Genomic DNA, 24,042 nt, shown 5'->3' with positions numbered 1-24,042 from the left:
AATTACTAGAGGACACGAGTTCAAAGTGAAAGGGGAAAAGTTCAGGGGGGATATGCGTGGAAAGTTCTTTACGCAGAGGGTGGTGGGTGCCTGGAACGCGTTGCCAGCGGAGGTGGTAGATGCGGGCACGATGGCGTCTTTTAAGATGTATCTAGACAGATACATGAATGGGCAGGAAGAAAAGAGATACAGAACCTTAGAAAATAGGCGACATGTTTAGAGAGAGGATCTGGATCGGCGCAGGCTTGGAGGGCCGAAGGGCCTGTTCCTGTGCTGTAATTATCTTTGTTCTTTGTTTGTTCTTTGTTACCTCATCAAAGAATTTAATCATGTTTGTCAGGCATGATTTCCCTTTAACAAATCCATGCTGGTGCTCCTTGATTAACAAAAGCCTTTCCAAATTTAAGTTTATTTTGATACCATTTTTTAGAAGGTATAATTCCATATTTATTATTAAATAAATTTTGATGGATGTAGACAATGAGTACATGAGAGGAAAGGTAATAGAAAGATTATCTGAAAGGCTAAGATGAGGTAGATAGCATGGGAGGAGACACTTCTGGCGGATAAATACCAGCACAAACTAGTTGAGCAGAATAACCTGTTTCTGTGCTGTATTCGATGCAATTCTACGTAATATTTCCCATACAATGAATTACTTAGAAGTGCAGTGACTGTTATTATGCAGATAAATGCCATAGCTGTTCTTTACAGAATAATCCCATAAACAAAAATCTACTTATACATTAGTAACTAAAAAAAAATAATTATTCATTCATGGAATGTGAGCATTGCTGATAAAGCCAGCATTTATTGCCCATCCCTAGCTACCCTTGAGAAGGTGGTGAGCTGCTTTCTTGAAGCGCTGCAGTCCATGTGGTGAAGGTACTTAACATCACTGTTAAGTGGGAAGTTCCAGGATTCTGATCCAGTGACAATGAAGGAACAGCAATACATATCCAAGTCAGGATGGTGTGTGATTTGCCGGGAGTGGTGTTTGAATCTGCCTGCCACCCTGGTTCTTCTAGGTGGTAGAGATTGAGAGTTTGGGAAGAGCTATCAAAGAAGCCTTGGTGAGTTCCTGTAATGGAGCAAGTAGATGGCACACATTGCAGCCACTGTGCTCCAGTGGTGGAGGGAGTGATGCTTAAGGTAATGGATGTGCTGCCAATCAAGCAGACTGCTTTTTCTCTGGATAGTGTTGAGCTTCTTGAGTGTTGTTGAAATAGCATTCATCCAGGCAAAAGAAAAGTATTCCATCACACTTCAAGACTTGTGCCTTTAGATGGTGGAAAGATTTTGGGCAGTCAGGAGGTGAGTCACAGCATTTATATGGCGGGTCCAGTTAAGTTTGTGGTCATCAGTGAACCCCGCACCCCCCCACCATCCTGAGGACATTGATGGTGCAGGATTTAATAATGGTATTGCTGTTGAATATGAAGGGGACGGTTAGACCTTTTCTTGTTGTAGATGATCATTGCCTGGCACTTGTTTGGCATGAATGTTACTTGCCACTTCACAGCCAAAGCCTGAATCTTGGCCAGGCTTTGTTGCACCTGGACATGGATTGGTTCAGTATTTGAGGAGTTGCAAATGGTACTAAACATTGTGCAATCATCAGCGAACATACCCACTTCTGACTTCATGTTAGAGGGAAGGTCATTGATGAAGCAGCTGAAGATGGTTGGGTCCACGACACTACCCTGAGGAACTTCCTGCAGTGATGTCCTGGGGCTGAGATGATTGACCTCCAACAACCACAACCATCTTCAGCCAGTGGAGAGTTTTCCCCATGATTATTCATTTCATTTTCACTAGGGCTCTTTGATGCCATACTCGGTCAAGTGCTGCCTTGATGTTAAGGGCAGTCACTTTCACCTCACCTCTAGAATTCAGCTCTTTTGTCCATGTTTTGACCGAGGCTGTAATAAGGTCTGGAGCCAAGTGGTCCTGGTGGAACACAAACTGAGCATCATTAAGCAGGTTATTGGTGAGTGAATGACATTTGATAGCACTGTTGGTAACACCTTTCATCATTTTGCTGATAATTGTGAGTAGACTTTTGGGGCAGTAATTGGCCAGATTGGATTTGTCCTGCTTATTGTGGACAGGACATACCTGGTCAATTTTCCACATTGTCAGTTAGATACCAGTTTTGTCGCTGTATTGAAACAGCTTGGCTGGAGGTGTGGCTAGCTCTGGAGCAGAAGTCTTCAGCAGTACAGTCAAGGCTGATAGCACTTGACGTATCCAGTGTGCTCAACCTTTTCTGGTGGAGTGATTCAAATTGTCTGAAGACTGGCTTTTGTAATCTCCTCAGGAGGAGGTCAAGATGGATCATTCACTTGACATTTCTGGCTGGAGATGATTGCAAGTCTTGTGTTTTGCTCTCATGTGCTGGACTCTGCCACCAATGATGATAAGGATGTTTTGTGGATCCTCCTCCTTCTGTTAGATCTTTGATTGCCACTAAATTGTCAGACTGCTTGTCTGACATTCAGTTACCGGTTGAGCAGAAATTTCCCCCAACTAAATATTGGGAAGACCAAAGCCACAAACTTTGCTGCCTCGTCACCCATTCCACCCTTCTCCCTGGCAACTGTCTGTGGCTGACTCAGTGGTATGGATTTTACTGACCCCCCAATGTCAGGAGTTGTGGTGGGGGGCGGGAGGGGGGGAGCAGAAAATGCCTCTGGGAGAGACCTGCCATGGACCTCGACGCTGGGAAGGCCCAGCCCCATATTGCCGGCAGCAGCAAGGCCTCGTGGTAGCCCCCCCCCGCCATGTGGCGGGGGCTTCAAAATTTTAATATATAAATACATTTAAAGTAATGAATTAAATGCTTACCCGCTCCCATCGTCAGTCCTGGTGCCATATTGGTGGTGGTGGCCAGCACTCCCGTGCCTTCGATCCAAGGCGGAACACTGGTGGGGAGGGGAGAGCAGGTGAGTGGGGTCAACCATTTTTGATTGTCCTAGAGGGTGGTGGGAATGGGTAAAGTTCTTAGTTTTTTAAATTTGGCGGGGTGGGGGGGGGGGGTTGGGGGGGTGGGGTGGGGGGGAAGGCCGGATGAACAAGTTGGGATTTTGTTGGGCAGGGAGAGGTCAAGTAATAAATTTGATAGTCATTGTGGGGGTGGGGGGGTGGTGGGCATGGGAGAGGGTCAGGATAAATTTATTTAATTTTTTACACTCATATCTCCTTTAAAATTTTAATTAAATTAAAGGACTGGAAGCCCTTTAGAAATGGCGTTGGCGCCTGTGCAGTGACACCTGACGCCATTGCCGGGGACAGACCGCCCGCCCTTTCCATGTCATGGGGGGTGGGGGGTTGCAGGTGGTACGCCCCAGTCATGTAAATGACCGCTGTGTTTAATATCACAACAGCTCTGTGAAGTAAAGCCTGCGGCGAGTTTGTAGAATGCAGCTCAGACCTTTCACACCCTTGGTGTGATATTTGACCCAGAGATGAGCTACTGACCACATATCCACACCATTTCTAAGACATTACCTGGCTCCACCCCTGCCTCAGCTCATCTTCTGCTGAAACCCTCATCAATGCCTTTGTTAACTGTAGACTTGACCATTCCAACGCATTTCTGGCTGGCCTCTCACATTCTACCTTTCATAAACTTGACGCGATCCAAAACTCTGCTACTGATGTCCTAATTTGAATCAAGTCCTGTTTACCTATCCCTGTGCTGGCTGATCTACATTGGTGCCTGATTAAGAAACACCTCAATTTTGAAATTCTCATCCTTGTTTTCAAACCCTCTATGGCCTCGCCCCTCCCTATCTCTATAATCTCCTCGAGCATCATAACCCTCTGAGATGTCTGCAATTCCGGCCTCGTAAGCAGTCCCAATTTTAATCACTCCACCATTGGTGACCCTAAACTATGGAATTCCCTCTGTAAATCTCTTCAACTTTCTACCTTGTTTTTCTCCTTTAGGTTGCTCCTTAAAACCTAGAACTTTGGCCAACCTTTTGTTCATCTGCCCTAATATCTTCTTATGTGGCTCAGAGTCATATTTTGTACTATAATGCTTCTGTGAAACACCTTGGTACATTTTATTACATTAAAGGCACTATGCCAGCGTATGCCAACGTATGCCAGCCAAGAGCGACGTCTCAATTCATTCCATCTTCGCTGCCTTCGGAGAATACTTGGCATCAGGTGGCAGGACTATATCTCCAACACAGAAGTCCTTGAAGCGGCCAACATCCCCAGCTTATACACACTACTGAGTCAGCGGCGCTTGAGATGGCTTGGCCATGTGAGCCGCATGGAAGATGGCAGGATCCCCAAAGACACATTGTACAGCGAGCTCGCCACTGGTATCAGACCCACCGGCCGTCCATGTCTCCGTTATAAAGACGTCTGCAAACGCGACATGAAATCGTGTGACATTGATCACAAGTCGTGGGAGTCAGTTGCCAGCATTCGCCAGAGCTGGCGGGCAGCCATAAAGACAGGGCTAAATTGTGGCGAGTCGAAGAGACTTAGTAGTTGGCAGGAAAAAAGACAGAGGCGCAAGGGGAGAGCCAACTGTGCAACAGCCCCAACAAACAAATTTCTCTGCAGCACCTGTGGAAGAGCCTGTTACTCCAGAATTGCCCTTTATAGCCACTCCAGGCGCTGCTTCACAAACCACTGACCACCTCCAGGCGCGTATCCATTGTCTCTCGAGATAAGGAGGCCCAAAAGAAAGGCACTATACAAATATACAAGTTGTTCTTGTTGTCTACCACCATTCATGACTGGATATGGCAAGACTGCAGAGATTTGGTTTGATCCATTAGTTGTGGGATTGCTTCATTCTGTCTATGGCATGCTGCTTCCAATTTTGTGTCTGGTTGAGCATGTATATCTTGCAACTTTGTCAGGTTGGCACTTCATGTTCATGTACACCTGGTATTGCTCCCGGCATGCTCTTCTACATTCCTCATTGGACAAAGGTTGATCCCCTGGCTTGATGGTAATGGTAGAGTGAGGGATATACTGGTCCATGATGTTACAGATTGTAATGGAACAGAATTCTGCTGCTGCTGATGTCCCAAGGAGCCTTAAGGCTGCCCAGTTTTGAGCTACTGGATCTGTTCTGAATCTATCCCATGTAATATGGTGGTCGGGCTACACATGATGGAGTGTTGCCTCAGTGTGAAGTCAGAACTTCAGTTCTACAAGAACTGTGAGGTAGTTACTCCTACTAATACTGTCATGAACAAATGCATCTGCGGTAGGTAGATTGGGAAGGATGAGGTCAAATAGGTTTTTACCTCATATTGATTCTCCCACCCTCTTCCACAAGCCCAATCTGACAGCTTTGTCTTCAGGATTCGGCCACCAGTAGCACTGTTGAGCTACTCTTGATGTACCCCACCCAGAGTTCATTCTGTGCCTTTGCTACTCTCAGTGCTTCTTCCAACTGGTGTTTAAAATGGAGAAGCACTGATTCATCAGCTAAGGGAGGGTGGTAGGTGGTAAGCAGCAGGAGGTTTCCTTGCACAGGTTTGTCCTGATGCCATGAGACTTCATGGTGTCCAGAGTCAATATTGAGGATTCAATATTGGACGGCACAGTGGCGCAGTGGTTAGCACCACAGCCTCACAGCTCCAGCGATCTTGGTTTGGTTCTGGGTACTGCCTGTGTGGAGTTTGCAAGTTCTCCCTGTGACCGTGTGGGTTTTTGCCGGGTGCTCTGGTTTCCTCCCACAGGCAAAGATTTGCATGTTGATAGGTAAATTGGCTATTGTAAATTGCCCCTAGTGTAGGTAGGTGGTAGGAGAATGGTGGGGATGTGGTAGGGAATATGGGATTAATGTAGGATTAGTATAAATGGGTGGTTGTTGATCAGCACAGACTCGGTGAGCCGAAAGGCCTGTTTCAGTGCTGTATCTCTCTATGATTCACAACATCACCCCGTCCCAATTGTACACCACTGTGCTACCACCTCTGGTTGGTTTGTACTGCTGATGGGACAAGGCATACCTACAGCTAGTAACAGAGGAGTCTGGAACATTGGCTGAAAGGTATGATCCTGTGAGTATGGCATTGTCAGGCTTTTGCTTGACTAGTCTGTGGGCCAGCTCTCCCAATTTTGGCACAAGTCCCCAGATGTAAGTGAGGAGGCCTTTTAGAGTCAACTGGGCTGTGTGTTCTTCTGTCATACCTGAATCCGATGCCTAGGTCAAAGCTGAGTAGTCTTTCTGGCTTTATTCTTATTGTACTTCTTTGCATCAGTTTTGCACAATTGAGTGTCATTTCGGAGGGCTTTTAAGAGTCATTGCTGTGGGTCTGGAATCAAATGTAGGCCAGACCAGGTGTAGTGAACTAGTTGGGTTTTTATTTTAATCCAATAGCTTCATGGTCACCATCATCAACATTATTGATACTAGCTTTTTATTCTAGATTTTATTTATTTTTTTGAAACTAAATTCAAGTGCACAAACTGCCATTTGATTACCCATGGGATTATTAATGCAGACTTCTGGATTTCTAGTGCAATAAGATAACCACTATGCTACCAGACACATTCAAATTTAAGTTGTTGTTTGCTAAATAAATCAGTTGGTACACAATGCCTTTAATAAAGTTTTTTTTTTACTATTTTAGCTGAAATAATATTTCAGTTGCCCAGAGACTATGATAGTTGCTACTGTTGATGATACTTAGCCCCAAATGCTGGAGTTAATCAAATTGTTACAGTTCTTTGGTCACCAGCTTGAAACCTTTGCTGCTCATTGCTAAAAAAAAAAGCCCTGTTAATGGCAGTGCCTCTGTTTTCAGGTACTCGTTAGTAGATATTTTACGTGCCATACTGCTATCATTGGAAGCAATGATCGAAGACCCAGAACTTCAAGTGAATGGATTTATTTTGATCATAGACTGGAGCAACTTCACTTTCAAGCAAGCCTCTAAACTTACCCCGAGTATGCTTCGACTGGCAATTGAAGGACTGCAGGTACAAATGTTTTCTCTTCGTAATTAAAATATTTAATTAACATATGGAGATTTTCAAAACAATACTTTTATTCATACTAGTAGATCAAGTCACTGCATTTTGTAGAAAATATGATATTGTCCAAGATTTTCTTTTCTTTTGTATGCAATGATTATATTTTGAGAGCAAAATACTTCATACGCATAATTGGATATTCCCCAGAAGAAACATGTGGTATTCGGTATGTGAAGGGCATGTCTTTTGCAGAAAGAAATAATTCAAGTTGAAGTGATTTTAGTCTGGGAAATGAATATACTGCAGTCCTAATAAAAAAGACTCTTGTGCCTTTTTTTACCAAAACTATTTTTCATACTTCCTATGTTTTTATCTATCCTAAGAATACATCCATTCTATCACGATGAATATCCCATTCTGTTAAACAAAGTCACCAAATATGTATATGCATAGATGAATTTAAAATAAAAACATGCAGTGAAAAATGTTGCTCTAGCAGGGGGAAATCAAAATTTTTACTTGGCATATACCATTCTTTGAAGCTGGGAATTTAGTTCTCTTAACATATTTCCCTGAACATCTGAACATTATAAAATGAAACAAAATTGTCTTTGAATGAAGCTATTTGCACCACAATAATCATCTACAGCCAGCTGATCAGCTTCAGGCACACTCCCATAGATAAACTAGTTCTTTAATAGAAATTACTTATGCATCACTGTCTTATTGACAATGGCTATTATTTCCTCTTTGTTTTTGAAAAGCAGGCAAAGTTCCCATTTTCACCTTCTTGAAATAGGTGATTCTTGAAACTGGAGTTTCATTAGAGTTGTTGCAGTAACCATAGTCCTAAAAGTATCTCTCCCATTTGAGAGAGACAGTTGGTGATGTATAGCTTGAGGGTCACCACTCTACAAGCATAGAATAAGGCAAGGAGGCAGGCCTCTATAAACTACCACAGCCAGTAGGGGGAGGGAACCTGTGCTGTGGGTATCTTTTTATATCACATATGAGCTGTCCAGCCAACCAAGCTAAGCAACCACCCCTTCATTGGTGTAATGAAAAAGATAACACATGCACCTTTAATGCTTCTCAATCAGCTCATGAGGCACTAAACCTATACAAATATTGAAAAGTTCATGATTGCAGTTGAGGATTGCATAATACCTGTGGAGAACTACTCAATAAAAGTTGTGGAAAGCCCAATTTTCTAATCAAGCTTTGGTTGTATGAGTAGACTCTGTAATGGACTGTTGCAAACAGATTTTTCAATGGGAGAAGGCAACTCCAATGTACTAAGGAGACAATGGGCTAGATCTTGTTGTCCCCCTGGATTCGAGTTCTGTGGCAGGGTGAAGCCTGAAGGTGGGTCTGGATGAGGCCCACCAAGGACCTTGATGCTGCGAGGGTCCAGCCTGATTCTCCTGGTGGTGGCGGAGGGGTATTCAATCAATAAAATGAATGAACAACATACACTTGCCTGCAATCTTGAGGGTCCTCTGGTGGCCGGCATTCTCACGCCTTCAAATCATCAAATTTCAAATGTTGCGCCACACTGGTGGGGAGGGGAGAGGAGGTAAGATTTCAGTGCGGGGTTGGGGGGGAGGGGTGGTGTGCGGCTTGGTGGATGGGGTCAAATGCACATAATGGGGATAGGAGATAGTGGGAAGGTTTGAATAAAGTTTGTGCAGTTTGGGGGGAAGGGGAAGGTCAGATGTAAAGGTTAAGTATTTTAGTAATTGTGATTGGGGGGTGGGAAAGCAATTTATTTATTTAATTTGGGAGGGTTACTTCTTTAAAAATGTAAATGTGCTAGCAGGGCTGGCTGCTCTTTAAAAATGGTACAAGTGCCTGTGCATAGGCAGCTGATGCCATTGCCAGGGATAGACAGCCTGCCCCCTCCACGTGATTTTGGGGGGGTGGGTGGCGGGCTGCATCGGCTATTTAAATGAGCCGCCGCACGGGAGATTGCAGCGACTCTTTGGTGTGTGGTCCGTACAGGCAGGCTGCCATTTTTTGAGCTCGCCACCAAGATCAGCGGTGCGGTCTTAAAATTCAGCCTAATATGTGGAAATTCTACTGAGAGAATAAATGTGGTGCCAATTACTCAGATGACATGGCAGAAAGTCTGGAAGAAGTTACATAGCATACAGAAGGGTGTAAAGTTGAAGAATAAATATTACAGACAAGTAGCAGCACAGAGTACGAGGAAAAGAATTGATAAAAGAAGATGCAAAAAGGGCTGTACTAATATACGGAACTGTTCACAAGGATGTGGCTTATAGGATAAAAGTAAAATACTGCAGGTACTGGAAATAGGAAATAAAAACAGGAAGTGCTGGAAATACTCAGCAGGTCTGGAAGCATCTGTGGAGAGAGAAACAGAGTTAACGTTTCAGTCTCATCAGAACCGCTGCCAGACCTCCTGAGTATTTCCAGCATTTTCTGTTTTTCTTTGTGACTTATAGGCCCCCAAATCCAATGTGGGAAGAGTGCAAACTTGGGGGAAATGGACAAGTTTGGTCATCCAGGGGAAACTCTCCTGGCCCACAAACAGTGCTGCAAAGGCACTTACTCCCTTCAGCTACTGGGATTCACAAGGCCTGGGAAACTTGGCGCACAGATGCTAAAAATAAAACTTTACTTCAAATGGAGGCACACAGCCTCCTTAAAATATTTTAGTGATCGATCTGCCTCCTGAGTGCGGATTAGTCATCTGACCTGCTGAGGTGGCACCACTAAAGCCAGAATTGGGCAGTTTGAAGACAGATGGGGGTCAGGTTGGCCTTCTTTGTACTTTTAACACTAGGAGTGCAACCTTAAACCTTAAGGAGGTTAAAACTGGTGGGATTGTATCAGCTGATTGTTTTGCAACACACATGATTTTCCTTTTGTATGCGGTATAGGTAGGTGGCCAATCTGCTAACCACTAGTTTTACTTATACCTCAGATCTGTGTTAGACAGCCATTTGCTTCCAGAAATATTGTATAAGAAAGAAATATGACTTGGTTGGACTAACTGCCTTCTACAATCCGTAGTCTGCAATAGAGCATGTGACAACACCAATAGCATCTGCAGTGGAGACCTCAACTATATGGTGTGGTTGATGAAGGAACAGCTGGTTCAAGATTTGTCACGGCCAATTTCAGTTCACTTAGAGAATGGCTATGAGGAGCTATAAGGGAAGAATTCTGAGACTTCATATATGCCCAGAATTCCTTCTTGCACGGACCAGTAAACATTGTGAGGCAATGTCTTACAACAAAGGCATGTGTGGTGATTTAATGCCAATGACAGTTTTGTGATATTATGAAGCCCTGCACATGTGAAGTAGGCATCTCCTGTTCCTTCGATCCTATTCATACTAAACTGCTGATCACCCAACTTCCCCTCCTGGTCTCCATGTTAACTGATATTGTAAATAGTTTTCTCTCTTCAGGTGTTGTCCTATCTTGTTTAAATCTGCCATCATCACCCTTCTTCTCAAAAAAACAACCCTTGACCCCAGTGCCCTTGCAAACTACTGCCCCATTTCTAACCTTCCTTTCCTCCCCAAATGTGTTGTTGTCTCCCAAATCTGTTCCCATCTTTCCTAGAGCTCCATGTTTGAATCTCTCCAATCAGGTTTCTGCCCTGTCATCATACTGAAACAGCTCTTATCAAAGTCACAAATGACATCCTATTTGACTGTGACAAAGTTAACCTTTCCCTCCTCATCCTACTTGACACAGTTGACCATTCCATCCTCTTCCAACACCTCTCCACTGTCGTCCAGCTGGCTGGGACAGGTCTCAGCTGTTTCCATTCTTATCTATCTAATCATAGCCAGAGAATCACTTGCAATGGCTTCTCTCCTTGCTCCCGTAACGTTACCTTTGGTGTTCCCTAAGGATCTATCCTTGGCCCCCTCCTATTTCTCATCTACATGCTGCCCGTTGGCAACATCATTCATAAGCATGGTGTTAGTTTCCACAAGGTATGCTGAAGACACTCATCTCTACCTTACCACCACTTCTCTCCACTCTTCCGCTGTTGTTAAATTATCAGATTGTTTATCCAACATCCAGTATTGGATGGGCAGAAATTTCCTTCACTTAAATATTGGTAAGACTGAAGCCATTGTTTTCAGTCACCGCTCCAAACTCTGTTCGCTAGCTATTGGCTCCATCCCTCTCCTTGACAACAGCCTGAGATTAAACCATTCTGTTCACAATCTTGGTGTCACATTTAACCCTGAGATGAGTTTCCAACCACATATTCATGTCATTACTAAGACTGCCTGTTTCCACCTCCGTAACATCACCCAACATCGCCCCTGTCTCAGCTCATCTGCTGCTGAAAACCTTTATTATCTCTAGACTTGACTATTCCAACACACTCCTGGCTGGTCTCCCACATTCTACTCTCTGTAAACTTGAGGTCATCCAAAACTCTGCTGCTCGTGTCTTAACTCGCACCAACTCCTGTTCCCCTATCACCCCTGTGCTCACTGACCTACATTGGCACCTGGTCAAGCAATGCCTTGATTTTAAAATTCTTATCCTAGTTTTCAAATCATGGCCTCGCCCCTCCCTACTTCTGTAATTTCCTCCAACCCCACAAACCTCCAAGATGTCTGGGTTCCTCTAATTCTGGCCTCTTGTGCATCCCTGATTTGAATTTCTCCATCATTGGTGGTCTTGCCTTCAGTTGCCTAGGCCCCAAGCTCTGGAATACCCTCCCTACACCTCTCTGCCTCTCCACCTCACTTTCCTCCTTTAACACATTCCTTAAAACTTACCTTTTTGACCAAGCTTTTGATCATCTGATGTAATATCTCCTTTTGTGGCTCGGTATCATACTGTGTTTTATAATGCTCCTGTAAAGCACCTTGGGGAAATTTATTACGTTAAAGGTGCTATATAAATACAAGTTATTATTGTTGTTAGATACCAGGGACAATACTGGAAAACTAATGTCGAAGAGAATCTTTTCTTACATTACAAAGAGAGCCCTGTGGTTGATTGATCTTTTATATTTAGATGTATATGTCCCTTTATTTTATTTCAATGGCAAAGTACTTGCATAGGAGCCATTTTTTCATTTATTTGATTCCTTTTGTTCATGCATAGTACAATTTCTAACTGGTGCAAAGCTTTATGCATCCATCATGATGGCTATCAAGCTGGCTGCCAGCCGTGAGACAAAAAAGGAAAGAAAAATTGACAAATAAGATTGGAAAGTAGAGAGAGCAAGCTTGAGGGAAAACAGGGACAGAAGTTCAATAGATAACAGTAGGAGAACCAGTAGCAGAGAGAGTAAGAAAACAAGTGGCAGAGAACAGTGCAAGAGGCCAACAAATAGAAGTAGAGGATCTGGTGGCAGATAGTCAGTCAGAGCAGAAAGAGTGGGAGAACTACCAGCAGAGACTCAGTGAGAACAGAGAGAAATGATGGCTGAGAGTCAGAATGAGTGGGAGATCTGGCAGCAGAGACTCAGTGAGAGCAGAGATAGTGGAAGAACTGGCAGCAGCGAGTCAGAGAGAGCAGGAGAACTGACAGCAGAGAGTCAGTGAGAATCAAAAAGAGTGGGAAAACTGACAGCAGGGAGTCAGTGAGAGTGGAGAGAGTGGGAGAACTAGCTGCAGAGAGCCAGTGAAAACACTTTCCGGTAAGTCAATCAGAACGTGAGTTGAACGTGGAACACTGAGAAGAAATTTAAAAGTAACTTCACTGCTATGGAGGGAGTGGATTGGTGGGTAACACCAAGTGGTTAGCACTTGTTTATTAATTTGTTTCATTAAATTGTACGTTTTTTCACTGCTGTTCACTTGATGGTAATTTCCATTGTGTTTTAAAATGTTAGATTTCAATTCCCTTGTTCTTAGTTGAACTTTTTTACTATTTTAATATCTGTCTTTTAGAGGTCAGTTTCTTAGAAGTCTCTTAGAGTTTTATGGGTCAGTGTTTCCTTGTCTTAGACATCAGTGCCTTAGAGTTTTAGATTCCAGTGTTAAGTGTTTTAGTGCTTGGGGTCTCAGTGATTTAGAGATCAGTGGATGACTACCATGGCAGGCCAGGGGAGTCCTGTTGCATGCATATCCTGTTCTATGTGGGAATGCCAGGACACTTCATGCATCCTCGATATCCATGTATACAGGAAGCACCACCAGTTGCTTGTGTTCATGCTCTGAATTTCAGAGCTTCAGGAGTGCTGGCAGCACTGCTGTGCCTCCAGGAGGCCGAGAGTTTCCTGGATCGTATGTTCCAGGAGGTTTTCTCCCCACTGCCATAGAAGATGCAGGAGGTGAGGGAATGGGTGCCCACCAGACAGGGTAGGGGGGGGGGGGGGGGTGGCACAGGTCATGCAGGAATTGCCTATGCCATTGGCACTTGCTAACCAGTTTTCAGTTTTGAATATCAGGGAGGGTGACGACTTCTTGGAGGAATGCAGTAAGAATCAAACCCCTAGCACCACAGGAAAAGTGTAGAAGTGCAGTTGTCATAGGGATTCGATAATTCAGGGTGTAGACATCCATTTTTGAAACTGATTCCTTAATGGTATGCCTCCCTCATCCCAGCATAAAGGATATTACCAAACTGGTGCAGGACATTCTGTGAGGGGAAGGGGAACAGTCAAAACTTGTGGTCCAAGTTGGAACTGATGTAATAGTTAGAAAAGGTGTTGAGCTTCTTCAGGCAGAGTTTCAGGAGCTAGGAAAATGATTAAAAACAGAGCCTTAAAGGTGGTAATCTCAGGATTACTCCCAGCGCCATGCACTAGCGAGTTTAGAAATAGGAAGATAGTTTAGGTAAACATGTGGCTGGAGAAGTGGTGCAGGAGGGAGGGTTGCAGATCATTGGGGCATTGTAACCAGATCTAGGGGAAGGGACATCTGTACAAGATGGACAGGTTGGACTTGGACAGAGCTGGGGCTAATGTTCTTTCTGAGAGGTTAACTAATTTGGCAGGGGGAGGTAAACCATAAAATAGTGGAAAGGAGCAGCTGTGAGATCAGAGGAAGAGAGATATCAACATTGATAAAATTATAAATATGCCAAAAATTGCCAAGGCCAGATTGATGAAAATGGCAAAAGTGACAGGAGATATTAAATTGTATGTACATCAATGTCCATAGCATAACTTTTTAAAATTTGTTTGTGGGGGGGAATGTGGGCATTGCTGGCTATGTCCATCCCTTATTGCCCTTGAACTGAGTGGCTTGCAAGGCCATTTAAGAGTCAACCACATTGCTGTGGGTCTGGAGTCACTTGTAGGCCAGGGCAGCAGCTCTAGACTAGCTTTATTTAATTCCAGATTTTTTATTAATTGAATTCAAATTTCACCATCTGCTGTAGTAGGATACAAAGCCATGTCCCAGAGCATTAGCTCTGGTTTACTAGTCTAGTGACATTACCACTACATCACTGCCTCCCCTTTAGCTAATACATTTTCTGAACTGCAGGCACAAATTGCCACATAGGATTCTGGTGTGGTTGCACTAAGAGAGACATGGCTCAAATGAGGCCAGGAATGGGTTCTTAATATTCCTGGTTACCGAGTATTCAGAAATAGTATAGAGAAAGGAAAAGAGTGTGGGTTGTGGCAGTATTGATTAAGGATGATGTTACAGTTTTAAATAGAAAGGACTATACTAGATGATTCTAGGACTGAATCTATTTGGTTTGAGTTAAGGAACAGAGGGGGAGCTGTTATATTGCTGAGAGATTTTTAATGTGCTCCAAACAACGAGAAGGAGATAGATGAGCAAATTTGTTGGCAACTTTCAAAGACGTGAATCAAAAATAGAGTAGTAAAATTAGGAGACTTTAATTACCCTAATGTAGATTGGGAAAAACAGAGCTATGGAAAGGAAAGAAGAATTTCTTATATATGTACAGGAGAACATTCTCAATCAATATGTCCCCAGTCCAACAGGGAAGGAAGCAGTGCTGGATCTGGTTCTGGGAAATGAAGTAGGACAAGTCGAGTGTGCTATAGGAGGAGATCATCCAGCTAATAGTGATCACAACATAAGTTGGTTCAGAGTAATTATGAAAAGAGACAAGAAAATATCAAAGGTAAAAATGCTCAACCGGGGAGGAGCTAGTTTTAGTGAGTTAAGGAAGGACTGATCACAAGTAGATGTGAAAAGTGATTCCAGCGTAAATCACCAACGAAGCAATCGAATGCATTCAGGGAGAAGAGTGTGTTCAGATACAAACTCGGCATATTCCTTTGAAGAGAAACGGTATAACATCCAATGCTAATGTGCCCTGAATGACAAAGGAAATACAAATTAAAATAAAACAGAGAAAGGAGGCTTACGACAAATGTCAGGACCAAGATTCAGTTAATAACCAGGAAGATTATGGAAAATACAGGGGGAAATTTAAAAAGTCAACACAGGAGGCAAAGAGAGGCTACGAGAAAAGATTAGCAGACAACAATGAATTGATCCTAAAATATTTTATAAGCATATAAAGCATAAGGTGGTGACTGGGTAAACATTTGGGCCTATTAAGACCTAAAAGGAAATCTTCATGTAGAAGTAGAGGACATGGCTAAAGTATTAAATGAGTACTCTACATCTGCCTTCACAAAGGAAGTGGATGATGTGAAGATTACAATAAAAGAGGAGAGGGAGTTATCGGCAGGATAGTAAGAGTCTTTAAATATTTTTAAGTAAGAGGGAGATAGATTCTTGATAAACAAAGGGTGAAACATTATCAAGGTAGTTGGGAATGTGGAGTTGAGGTTACAATCAGATCAGCCATGATCTAGTTGAATGGCGGAGCAGGCTCGAGGGGCCAAGTGGCTTACTCCTGCTCCTAATTCATATGCTCGTATATGACCTTTTAAGCTTCTCTATTACAAGAAGAACAATTGTAACTTTTCCAATATAAAAACAGAAAATGCCGGAGATATTCAGCAGGTAAGGTAGCATCTGTGGAGAGAGAAACAGAGTTAACAGGCAGGATTTTGTGCTGCCTTTGGAGATGGGCATGGGTGTGGAGGGTCAAACAAAATGGATGGGGCGCCGTTGCTGACATTGCCCAGGATCGGTGCCATTTTGTCCAGGGTGGAGAATGCCACTTAAGGACCTCTCCCTGCCTCCTCTTCAATTTTATTGAAGGCAGAAGGGCCTGCTGCTGAAGGAGGCTCCCTCCTTTGGGGGTAATCCAAGACCCCCAGTGGGCCCCCATAGTTTACTTGAGTTTATAAATAGAGGCATATGGCTGAATTTTATTCTCCCGCTGCCGGGAGCGGCAGTGAGCCATGCCACCATATTGCTGCAATCTAACGCACGGCGGCTCATTTCCATACGCAGGTCAGTCCGCCCCTCAATTATGTGGCGGCAGCGGGCACTGCGATGCTGGCAACAGCGTCAGCTGCCTCTGTGCAGGCACTGGCACCATTTTTAAAGGGCTACATACCTGCTCAGAGAGTTCAAAGTTCAACCCCAGATCCTCACCTCCCCAACTATACTGTACATAAATGTGTGACCTGTTGCCCCCTCCGCCACCAGTACACAGAAAATAAATGATAGCCCTCGCCCAAAACATTTAAATTGAATTGCTGACCTCTTCCCCTCCCAACTGAACAAAGTGCAGAGGTCAGCCCTTCCCCCCCCAACACTAGAAATGCAGAGTTGACCCCGTTTTCCCTCCTCACTACACTAAAGATCCTAAGTTACCTCCTTCCCCACCTTGGTGGCGCCAGCTTTCCCTGGATGTGAAAGTGAACGCATGTGAGTGCCAGCTGTCACATGAAAGATTGCGGACAGCCCGTAAGGTCATGGGACATGAGATGCTAATTTATTCATGTATTTTATTTCAATATTTAAAGTTGGGTCCTATCGCTGAGTGGCGGGGTTCAGCCATGGAGCCTCTCCACTGCTGCGGAGATCGGGCACAGCAATCTTTGCGTCGGGCTCCATGGCGGGCTGCTGCGATCTTCCTGTCTCCCCCCACCAATGATGTTGGGAGCTCAACAAAATTCAGCCAATAGAATATGATGCTAGTAGTTCATGCTAGTAGTTTATAAATCTCTGGTTAGGCCTCAGCTGCAATATTGTGGACAATTCTGGGCATAACACTTCAGGAAAGATGTAAAGGCCTTAGAAAGGGTACAGTGGATGTTTACCAGGATGTAACCAGAGATAAGGGACTTTAGTTATGAGGAGAGATTGGAAAAGTTAGGACTGTTTTCCTTGGAACAGAGATGGCTCAGAGGTGACCTAAAAGAGACTTTCAAGATGATGAGAGGTTTTGTTAGAGTAGGCAGAAAAAAATCTATTCCTTCTGGCAAGTGGGTCAATAACCAGAGGCCATAGGTTTAAAATCATTGTCAATAGATCTAGAGGGGAGGCAAGAAGAAATGTTTTCACCAGGAGAGTTGCCAGGATCTGGAATACTGTAACTGAAAAGGTGGAAGAAACAGATTGCATAAATAATTTTAAAAGGGAGTTGGACAGCTACTTGAGGTTGAGGAACTTACACTACAGTAAGCAAGATTAAGGGGAGATCTGATAGAGGTGAACATTGTTTTGTTTTGATAAGATATATAGAGCAAAATTATTTCTGCTGGCCAGCGACTGAATAGCAAGTGGGTAGGCATTTGTTTAAGGTCATCCCTTAAAGAATGAAAGAAAAGCTTAGATGGATTGTTTTATGCAGAGGGTTATTAAATCATGACGGATTTTACCAGGTGGGAACAGAATCCATAAGAGCTTTTATAAGGGAAGTGGATCTATATTAGAAAAAAGAATAAAAATAAAGGGCCTGGATAATAGGTTAAGGTATGGGAATAAGGGAATCAAGGGATAGGACTGGAAAGTGGCGTTGATGTAGAAGATCAGCCATAATCTTATTGAATGGCAGCAGATCAGGTTCGAGAGGTCAGATGGCCTAGTCCTGTTCCTATTTCTTATATTTTTATGTTTAACAGCTCTTTCAGCAAGCTGGTAAAGGTGTGATGGGCCAAATGGTCTCCTTCTGTGTCGTAACATTTTACACGTTCATTCATTTCAGTGTGTAAGGTTTATTTCATTTATTTTTTAAAAATCTGAGTTATAAGTTAATCACCCAAGTATGCCATTCTATCCATATTAAGAGTAGCTGGCTTTGTGAATTGCAAGTTCATTAATTTGTTTGAGTGTGTGGCCTGTCATCAGGATTCTGCTCATTCTAGAATTACCAGCAGGATCCGGTCGAGTCAAAGCTGCCAGCAAGAGTCAGTTAAGGTCAGGTTATTGCAGTCAATCTACGTATTAAGAGCACTATATTCCAATCTACTATCCAGGCATTACAAAATCTTTATTTGGCATTTAGATTAGGCTTTGGTCATTCCACAGCTGCATAATTCAATACACACTATTTATGCCAATAATGTTCCAATCTTGCTATTGGAAAAGTGTGAAATGAGAAAAATCAACTTCATAACTGGCTGGTTTTCTTTTATTTCTGTTTTTGAATTTGTGTTGGATGAAATCAGCCAAAATAAAACTTAAAGCATCCATCATTTTGACTGCTGCCCGTTAAGCACAACCAAATGTAAGGCCTAATCACTTTAAATCCTGTCAATTTATTTTCCTACTAATTATTGCATAGAATTATTACATAAACATTACAGCACAGAAATAGACCATTTGGCCCAAGTGGTCTATGCTGATGTTTAGGCTTTACATGAGCTTCCTCTCATCTTTATGTCACCCTGTCAACATAACCTTTAATTCCTTTCTCCCACATGCACTTTAGTTTCCCCTTAAATGCATCTATGCTATTCGTCTCAACTACTCCCAATGTGACATCATATTCCATAATCTAACCATTCTCTGGGAAAAGAAGTTTATTCTGAATTCCTTATTGGATTTATTATTGCCTATCTTAAATTTATGACCCCCAGTTTTGAACTCTTCCTAAAGTGAAAACATCTTCTCTGCATCTTACCCTATCAGACCCTTCATATTTTTAAAAAGCTCTATTAGATCACCCCTCAGTCTTTTCTTTTCTAGAGAAAAAATCTCCTCCCTATTCAGTCTTATCTGATAGTTATAAGCTCTCAATTCTGGTCCCATCCCAGTAATTTTATAATATGGAGGCCAGAACTGTTTCTAATACTGAAAGTATGGTCCAACCTAGGTTCCACATAAGTTTAACATAACTTCTCTGCTTTTCAATTTTATTCCTCTTGAAATAAATCCCAGTATTTTATTTGCATTGTTATGGCCTTGTTAACCTGTACTGCTACTTTTAATGATTTATGTATCTATCCCTAGATCCCTTTACTCCTTTACCCCAATCCTATTTTCCAATGTATATGTAACCTCCTTATACCTCCTACCAAAATGAACCACCTCACACTTATCTATATTGAAATTCATTCGCCATTTAAAGCATTTGGGGAAGAATCATATTCCTCAGCATAAAATCACTGGCTGAAAATATACCCAATGATAAATCTGGCACTGATATCACCAGTTAGGGTGGGAAAATCTGAGATTTCACGTCCAGTGGGGAGCCGGTATATGAGGTTAGGCAGAGTTGTAGTGGTATCAGGAACAGCCACCAAGGGACTGAGGAAAAAGACTTGAAAATTATGGTAGGGAGAGACATCTCAATATAAATAGCAAAAGTTTGGAAATTACTGTTTGCATTATTGGTGACCAAACAATTAACCTGTTCATATGATGTTCCTCAATCCACTATTTTGACCTTCATTAAAATAGGCCACGAGTAATGTAATAGAATGCATTAAGTCTTCTCCTGTTTAATATCACCAATAGAAACAAACCCATGTTCCTTTTAAAGGAATGTGCCCACAAAAAGGGTATCATGAATAGGGTTTCATTCTAACCACTATTTATCCTAACTAACATTTTCTAACTCTATTGGACTATTTGCCTATGTCTCAATGAGGAAGATTTTCTTGTGCCAGCACCTGGACCTACTAGATCACCTGGTCACAGCACATAGAGGACTATTAGGTGAGTCTTTTATGGGTGTGCAATCCACTATGCACTGCATCCAATTCAATCTAGTGTAGGAACGGGAAAATGTGCCCCACTGTCTGTATCTGTATCTATCGCATTTATTATATTCAATTTATTTCAGCTGATGTGTTGAATGACTGCAGACGATTTAATTCAATGTTGATAATCAGTCATGTGGACAGTTGTTTGCTGTTCCCGGAATGCACAGATGAAATATTACCCTCTCACTTTGAGAATTGCCTGACCTTTTAAAATCATTGTTTTTCTTAAAATGGCACACATATGTAATTCTGGTCTTTGTGTATTTCGTTTCTTCTTATGTCACATATTTTGTTGGCTGTCTTGGCAAGCTCCCTCATTATTATTTTTTTCCACGTTTGCTGGTTAATGGAATACAGGAAAATGTTTTCAACAATTGCAAATGTTTTGCTGTATATCTCCTGACACTCAATTGGAACTGCAGAGCTGTAACCATTGCATCATATTGCTTTATTGTTTTTAGCAGTGAATGTTTGCGAGGCTGCTGAAAGATGAGTGGTGAGTCCATTTGAAGTGAGGGGCATAAAATCGAGACATTTTGCGTTTGCTAATGTATGATCTTTAAAAGCAATACTGTATCATGTGCAGGCATTGATTTGATTGTGATCACATGGTGGCAAATGTGACCAATACCTTAATTTCGCAACATTATATTATGGGTGGTAATGTGAATGTATCTTCACAATATCATTCAGCAGTAAATGGATAATGCAATTTTCAGTGCGAGTTTCCTGAGATCATATATTCATGAGCTACAATTACTAGCCAGATTCTGTTTGTTGTAATGTTATGGACATGCTGCATGTAATTTTGGAGGATTCTGTCAGTATCTCATAGATATTGAGCTGTCACTTAAGGTCAAACTTTTTTATTATTTCCAGGAATGCAATGTTGACAGAATTAGCTACAGATATGGCGGCTGCATTTCCTGATTGCAGGCTGTGCAGTCATAAAGCAGGCATACTGAGAAATTCAAGGTGTTGCTGTTTCTTACACCGTGCAAGGGATGCTTCCTTGAGTTATGTTGGTGTGTTTATGTGTTAGAGTCTAGTGTGGTGGAGGATTAGAAAGGTGAAAAACAGGAAAGAAAGTAATAGTGATGGACAGAATTACCAAAGACAAAGGATTGAATTTTACCAGCCACCCAGTCAGGGGTCATGGCGTGAGGCCCGAAAAATTCTTCTGGGAGAGGCCTGCCATGGTCCTTGACGCTGGGAAGGCCCCGCCCTATTTTTCCATCAGCAGTGAGGCCTCGGGGTGGCCCTCCCACCGCTGGGTGATAAAAACATCATAAACATATTTAAATAAAGGATAATAAGGGGATAATTACCTACCTTTCCATGATGGCCGTCCCACGCCGATATTCCGGCCAGTGGCCGGATGTCCTGCACCTTCGGATCTCCGTTTGGAGATCCGAGGTTGAACACTGGTGGGAAGGGGGGAGGAGTGAGGTTTTTAAGGTGGTGGGCGGGGGGGGGGGGGGGGGGGGTGGAGCAGGAAAAACTGTTTCAATTGGCTGAGGGGATAGTGGGAAGGGGTTGAAGGGAAAAGATCTGTATGTTTGGGGGTGAAAGGACGGGACCGGCAAAACAGTGTTTTTTGCGGGGGGGGGGGGGGGGGGCGGGGGTGGTAGAGGGAAATTAAAAACTTGTTAGGTCATTGGGGGGGCGGAAGAGAGGTTTTGTTTATTTTTTGATTGTGAAAATTGAAAACACAGTTGCGTTTCATTTTTAAAATGTAAATAGAACCATAGAACCATAGAAAAATTACGGCACAAAAGGAGGCCATTCATGCCATTGTGTCCATGCCGGCCGAGAAGAAGAAAAAAATAGAAACTAGCCGCCCAATCTAATTGCACCTTCCAGCACCTGGTCCATAGCCTTGCCAGTTGCAGCACTTCAGGTGCATGTCCAGGTACCTTCTAAAAGAATTGAGGGTTTCTGCCTCCACCACCATTCCTGGCAGTGAATTCCAGACACCCACCACTCACTGGGTGAAAAAGTTTTTCCTCGTGTCCCCTCTAATCCTTCTACCAATCACCTTAAATCAGTGCCCCCTGGTAATTGACCTCCCTGCTAGGCGAACAGGGTCCTTCCTGTCTACTCTATCTAGGCCCCTCATAATTTTGTACACCTAAATTAAGTCACCCCTCAGCCTCCTCTGCTCTAAGGAAAACAACCCTTGCCTATCCACTCTTTCCTCACAGCTGCAACTCTCTCCAGAGCAATTATGTCCTTTCTGTAATGTGGTGACCAGAATTGTACGCAACACTCCAACTGTAGCCTAACCAGTGTTTTATACAGTTCCAGCATTACATCCCTGCTTTTGAATTCTATACCTCGGCCAATAAAGGAAAGCATTCCATGTGCCTTCTTCACCACTCTATCTACCTGTCCTGCCACCTTCAGAGACCTGTGGACATGAACTCCAAGGTCTCTCACTTCTTCTATCCCTCTCAATATCCTCCCACATATTGTGTATTCCCTCGCTTTATTTGCCCTCCCCAAATGCATTACCTCACACTTATCTGGATTGAATTCCATTTGCCACTTTTCCTCCCACTCAACCAAACCATTGATATCATTCTGGAGTCTACAGCTATCTTCTTCACTATCAACTACACGACCAATTTTTGTGTCATCAGCAAATTTCCCAATCATGCCTCCCACATTTAAGTCCAAATCATGAATATATACCACAAACAGCAAGGGACCCAACACTGAGCCCTGTGGAACGCCACTGGAAACAGCTTTCCATTCACAAAAACATCCATCGACTGCTACCCTTTGTTTCCTGTCCTTGAGCCAATTCTGGATCCAACCTGCTACGAAATCCCATGGGTTTTCCTTTTACTGACAAGTCTGCCATGCGAGACCTTGTCAAATGCCTTACTAAAGTCCATGTAGACCACATCCACTGCACTACCCACATCAATCCTTCTTGTTACTTCCTGAAAAAAATCAATTAAATTAGTACGACATGACCTTTCCTTAACAAATCCATGCTAACTATCACTGATTAATTCATGCCTTTCTAAGTGGCAGTTTATCCTGTCCCTCAGGATTGATTCTAATAATTTATCCACTACCGAGGTCGGACTGACTGGCCTATAATTATTTGGCCTATCCCACGCACCCTTTTTAAATGATGGTACAACATTTGCATACCTCCAATTGTCTGGTACCTCTCCTGTATCTAGTGAGGATTTGAAGATGATCCTCAGCACATCTGCTATTTCCTCCCTGGCTTCCTTTAACAATCTGGGATGCAATCCATCCGGCCCTGGCGATTTATCCACTTTCAAGGATGTCACACCCTCTAGTACTTCCTCTCTCATTATGCTTCTGCGTCATCAGGGGCGAGCATTCTGCCCCCTCCATTTTAATGAGCCATTGCACGAAATATTGTAGCGGCTCTGCGCACCCATCCGGAAGCTCACCTCCGATCTCAGTGGTGAGCTATTAAAATTCAGCCCAAACAGAAGAATCAGAAAAACAGCAGAGAGAGGGGGAAAAAGTACTGCAGCAACAGGGATGATAGAACCAGACAGATGTGGAGAGAAAGTAACAAAAGAAAATTAATTTAGATGTAAAAAAATAAATGGGCAAAAATTCAGGCCATGTGCACTGACCTTCATGCCTGACGCTTAGCTTTGGGAACGCTGATTCATAAAATCTACCTGACAGCAAAACAACAGGGACAGAGAAATGATCTGGAGAGCAATAAAACACCGTGTTTCTTTATTCATGGCTAATTTTATACATCTGTATTCTTTCGTTCTTTTCTTCCTCCCTTATCTCTCATTCTATGCTTCTCCAAATGTTACAACCATTGTTAGTTTTTGCAGCTCCCCTGCTTTATTTAGCTTTGTTGTGAAGCAATCCTGCCAGCTGTAGTCACCTTGGGTTCACTCCAATCTTCCCAGATAGGGGAAAAAGTAACTAGAATATCGACTAATTAAAATAATCTGGATAAAGAAGGGTAAAGCTTGAGAATGAGTGAAAAAAACATTTTCAAGAAAGAGAACGTGAAAAATAAATTTTTTATAAGTAATGAGTTTAATAAATTGAAA

The 24,042-nt window shown here is 42.8% G+C and overlaps 1 protein-coding gene across 1 annotated transcript in view; it reads left to right on the top strand.

Annotated features, from left to right (window-relative positions):
• clvs2 (clavesin 2) overlaps positions 1–24,042 on the top strand; it is an 89,477-nt gene that overhangs the window by 7,542 nt on the left and 57,893 nt on the right. Inside the window, exon 2 of the mRNA XM_068025369.1 lies at positions 6,789–6,963. Coding sequence (XP_067881470.1) covers positions 6,789–6,963 — 175 coding nt within the window. The remainder of the gene's footprint in view (positions 1–6,788; positions 6,964–24,042) is intronic.

This window comes from Heterodontus francisci, chromosome 3, assembly GCF_036365525.1.
Source record: "Heterodontus francisci isolate sHetFra1 chromosome 3, sHetFra1.hap1, whole genome shotgun sequence".
Taxonomy (NCBI): Eukaryota; Metazoa; Chordata; class Chondrichthyes; order Heterodontiformes; family Heterodontidae; genus Heterodontus; species Heterodontus francisci.
This window is presented reverse-complemented; position numbering and strand designations above follow the sequence as displayed.